This window comes from Etheostoma spectabile, chromosome 8 (genome assembly GCF_008692095.1).
Source record: "Etheostoma spectabile isolate EspeVRDwgs_2016 chromosome 8, UIUC_Espe_1.0, whole genome shotgun sequence".
In the NCBI taxonomy this organism is placed as follows: Eukaryota; Metazoa; Chordata; class Actinopteri; order Perciformes; family Percidae; genus Etheostoma; species Etheostoma spectabile.
The window spans coordinates 33,589,604-33,593,721 of record NC_045740.1 but is presented as its reverse complement, the minus strand read 5'-3'; the positions used below and the strand labels follow the sequence as shown (position 1 = coordinate 33,593,721).

The 4,118-nt window shown below is 41.7% G+C and overlaps 1 protein-coding gene across 5 annotated transcripts in view; it reads right to left on the bottom strand.

The window, feature by feature from the left end:
- The window catches only part of LOC116694569 (paired box protein Pax-6), a gene marked incomplete at its 3' end in the record, with an annotated part of 28,417 nt that overhangs the window by 7,206 nt on the left and 17,093 nt on the right, over positions 1 to 4,118 (bottom strand). For 4 of the 5 annotated variants that reach the window (XM_032524351.1, XM_032524352.1, XM_032524354.1 and 1 more), the window contains 2 exon segments: positions 382 to 597; positions 3,448 to 3,578. In XM_032524351.1, coding sequence (XP_032380242.1) covers positions 382 to 597; positions 3,448 to 3,578 — 347 coding nt within the window. 5 annotated transcript variants of the gene reach the window in all.

Here is a 4,118-nt window from a genome sequence, read left to right as displayed (position 1 = left end):
AACACACAGCTGGTTGGATCCTTCACACTTTCTACAATGAAAGAATGTTTCATGAAGTACAATTTCCTGATGGTACTTCATGCTTTTACTTAAGTAACATTTTCAATGCAGGACTTTTACTAGTACTAGAGTTATTTTTACAGTGTGATATTAGTACTTTTACTTAAGTAAAAGATCTGAATACTTCTTCCGCTACCGGCCTATCATCCAAACTCTTAGCACCAAGCCCACCTGAAAATCTGCTGTAACAGTGTGCACTAACAAATACATGAGATATTACTGTATGTAAAAGGTTTTACAGAGTAGTCTGGACTCATGGCTGGCTGGCCTTGCACAAACCTCTAGCTGCCATGACTTGGCTGAAGAACAGAAGTATCTTACACTGGGTATGTTGTCGTTGGTGCAGACTCCCTCTGCCAGCAGTCGGTCTCTGATCTCCCAGGCGAAAATGGACGGACACTCTCTCTTGTAATGAGCAATCTTTCCAACCACCTCCGGGGTGGCCACCCTGGGTTTGCTCCCTCCTATGGCTCGAGGACGGATTGAACCGGTCTCGTAATACCTGCCCAGGATCTTACTCACGCAGCCGTTAGACACCTGGACACAAAAACAGCACACACTTTATTATGGGGGGAAAAAAAGCTTCTGTGTGGTAGATATCTAAGGATCAAACACAACAACGGTTAAAGGGCAACTTCATCCATTTGACACATCAAAATATGTTTACAGGTGTTTCAAGAGTACAACTGTGTGAACAAGTTGCATAGGGCCTTTAGTTTTTCCAAAGGAAACTGCACAAAATCTGATAAATTGACTCAAGGGATGTCACTTGAGTTGCCATCAGTTGGGGCTGAAGGCCACAAATATGAAATAAAAAAAATTGAGGGTGTGGAGTTGGAAAGACAACTCTACACCCAACTTGTTTTTACAAAACCTCTGTACCCCGCTCCTTATCTCTGCTTTAGGCTCAATACCCACTACTAGCTACCATACCATCTGTTGGGGGGTTTGGTCAGGTGAATGCTCTTCTAACAGAACCCTCTAGTGACCATTGGAACCAGGAAACGTACAGTGGTCTCCAATGTCAACAAAGGCATGCTGGCTCACACCACTTCCTCCTCTGTTCCTGGTTTGTTATGACTGTTACATAATTCAACTGGTCAGGGTGTGATTTGTGAAAAAAGCAGAGAGTGGGGGGAACAAAACATGCAAGAATTTAAAAGAATGCGCTTCAATATTTAATGGAAAATAATCTCAGAATGAAATAGCACATGGTGGTGTCAACATACGGATGCTTGTTTGAGTGGTATTTTTCTATGTTGCCTGATGACTGTTGGAGCAGACGATGTGAGAACAGTTTCTTTGTGAACAGACAATAAAGTTTTATTTTATCCCATATTAAACCAAACCACGATCTTTTTCCTGAACAAGTCCTTTTGGGGCCTAAATTTAACTGCTGCATGATGCTTACTGTCTCTGGCTAAACTCAACTACCACTCAACTACCCCCCCACTCTGGCATCTCTCCATTAGTGCATGTATAGGTACTGAGCATTCAAGGCTGTGTGTAATGTGTGTAACAACAAAGTGTAAATTGTAATTTCCCCTTGCGGGTTTATTAAAGTATACATTATTATTATATTATTATTGCTGACTAAACAACTGCTGCAGGTAGCCGGCGTCCCAGAGCTCTGTAGCGGATAAATACAACCAGCAGTCTTCTATCGCACTGTAGACTGTTCAATTTGAATATCGAATATTTCTATTTTATGGTATATAATGGTCCACTGGTGAAGTTGCATTGATCACTTTAAGGGGTGATACATTGTGAAAAATATAGACCGGAAATCCCCCCCACAAATTGCACCCTGCACACATACACCAGAGCCTGCCAGTTAAACAAACAGTAGGTGATATGTAGGGATTTTCTCAAAGATAGCTGATGTTGTCGTTTTGATGACCAGTGCCATACAAATTGGAGTGTAATGATGAACCCCCCACCTCTAACCCACAGTAACATTCCTGTGTGTTTTCTGACTGACCTGTGATTAATATTCATGGGGTTCTACAACCAGCCAGCCCGTTCCTTCCTGTTCCTGGACCGTTCATACACATATAGCTATAAAAAGTAATGCACTGTAATTCGTATGCGTTCCTTGTATTATCACTGTATGCACCCGATTGGGTGTGAAGATCTGCCAAGGGAAGAGGTCGGGTGTACATATGCGTCCTAAAACGCAGGGCTAAAGTGGGGGAGCCGAGTTTGTGTCTCAGAGGTTAAGGAGAAATATATTTCCTAATTAACTAGTTGTTTTGGTGTCTAAACGTAACTGTCGTTGCCGCATGACGCTCACCAAATCCTGACCCTAACCCCAAACTCACAACTACAACTACTCACTACAACAGCCACTGAAACGACCAGCACATCACGGTGCCCTGTACTCGACTCCCAGTCACCTCATCTCAGCTAAATGTAACTGTATAGAAAAGTTAAACAAAAGTTAACTATCACGTAGTCTCGCTTTGCCAAAGCGCGTTGAAGGAGGTGGTTTATTGGCAATTCTTTAAACCAATCACAATCCTCATGGGCGGTGCTAATCTCCGCACAGAACTGCTGCAAAAAGTCATCATATCAGGAAACCAATCCTCAGATTCGTGAAGAAGTCTAGCTAGTCTGTTGGATTTACCCTGCAGAGATCTGAGGACCAGGTAAACATAGTCTCAGATTGGACAGATAGTCTAGTAGCTGTCTGGATTTACCCTGCAGAGATCTGAGGACCAGGGTAACCATAGTCCTCAGATTGGACAGATAGTTAGCTACGCGTCTGGATTTACCCTGCAGAGATCTGAGGACCAGACTGGAACCATAGTCCTCAGATTGGAAGATAGTCTAGCTAGCTGTCGGATTTACCTGCAGGACCTGAGGACCAGGTAACCATAGTCCTCGTATGGACTGATGTCTAGTAGCTGTCTGGATTTACCCTGCAGAGACCTGAGGACCAGGTAACCATAGTCCTCAGATATAGACTGATAGACTTGGTGGAACAAATTATACAATTGTGTATCATCTGCGTAGAGTGATATTAGACATAACAAGCTTTTGCCCAGAGATATACAGCACATCTGTGACACATAATCACCTGAACTGACAAAAAAATGTTGGTGGGATTGGTGCAGAATTCGAGAGAGTGGAACCAGAAGCAGAGTTGAGAATTCCAACCCAAAGAAAGCAAAAGGAAACGGAAAATACATGCATCCTGCGGAATTTCCTGTGGCAACGGAGCAATCCCGGAAGTGGAACGTCTAGGATATAGACTAACTGTAACGTAACCGGCTGGTGGTAGCTGTAACGATGAAATGAGAAATATTGTGCATATGTTTTCGTACGATATCAAAGCCTTGAACCAGCACAGCGTTCCTTTGTACTGCCACTGTTAGAGGAGATTACCTGTAGTATTCTGGATATGTCACAAGGGCGAGCTCCACTGTGTGCCAGCTCCACTATCTTCTGCCTGGTAGAATCAGGTAAAGGCCTCCCATTCACAAACACACCTCCCAGCTGGTTTACTCCACTGTGACCTACACACACACACACACACACACACACACACACACACACACACACACACACATATGGTGCAAAATATTTGCATACATTTGTATTTTAACGGAAAATAACTTTCTTATATATTTTTTGGGGGGCTTTATAAAGGATACCTGTAAAAACAAATGTTCTCTATTCATTAATTCTATAAAATGTAAGAAATGTATTTACAGTATAAAATGTGAACAGTTAAATCCATAAATATAAAATTTGGGAAATCATGATAAATTTGACAATGTATTGTATGTCCTTTTACGTAAAAACAAAGTATTTTTAAATGGAAAATGTTATAGTCATTCGCGGTTAAAAGTCAATTTTTGTTTTGTTTTTCTTTTTAATAGAGGAACAATCTGTAACACAAAACGGACTAATTCTGTAACAGTACGTGTTATTATAGTGTATACTATGCTGTATGATTTAAATGTTAAATTGAAAGCATAAAAACGGAGTGGCAATGACAAGAGGAGTCTAATGAACTGAAACGCCACACTGATCAGGAGCATTCAAATGGGGTG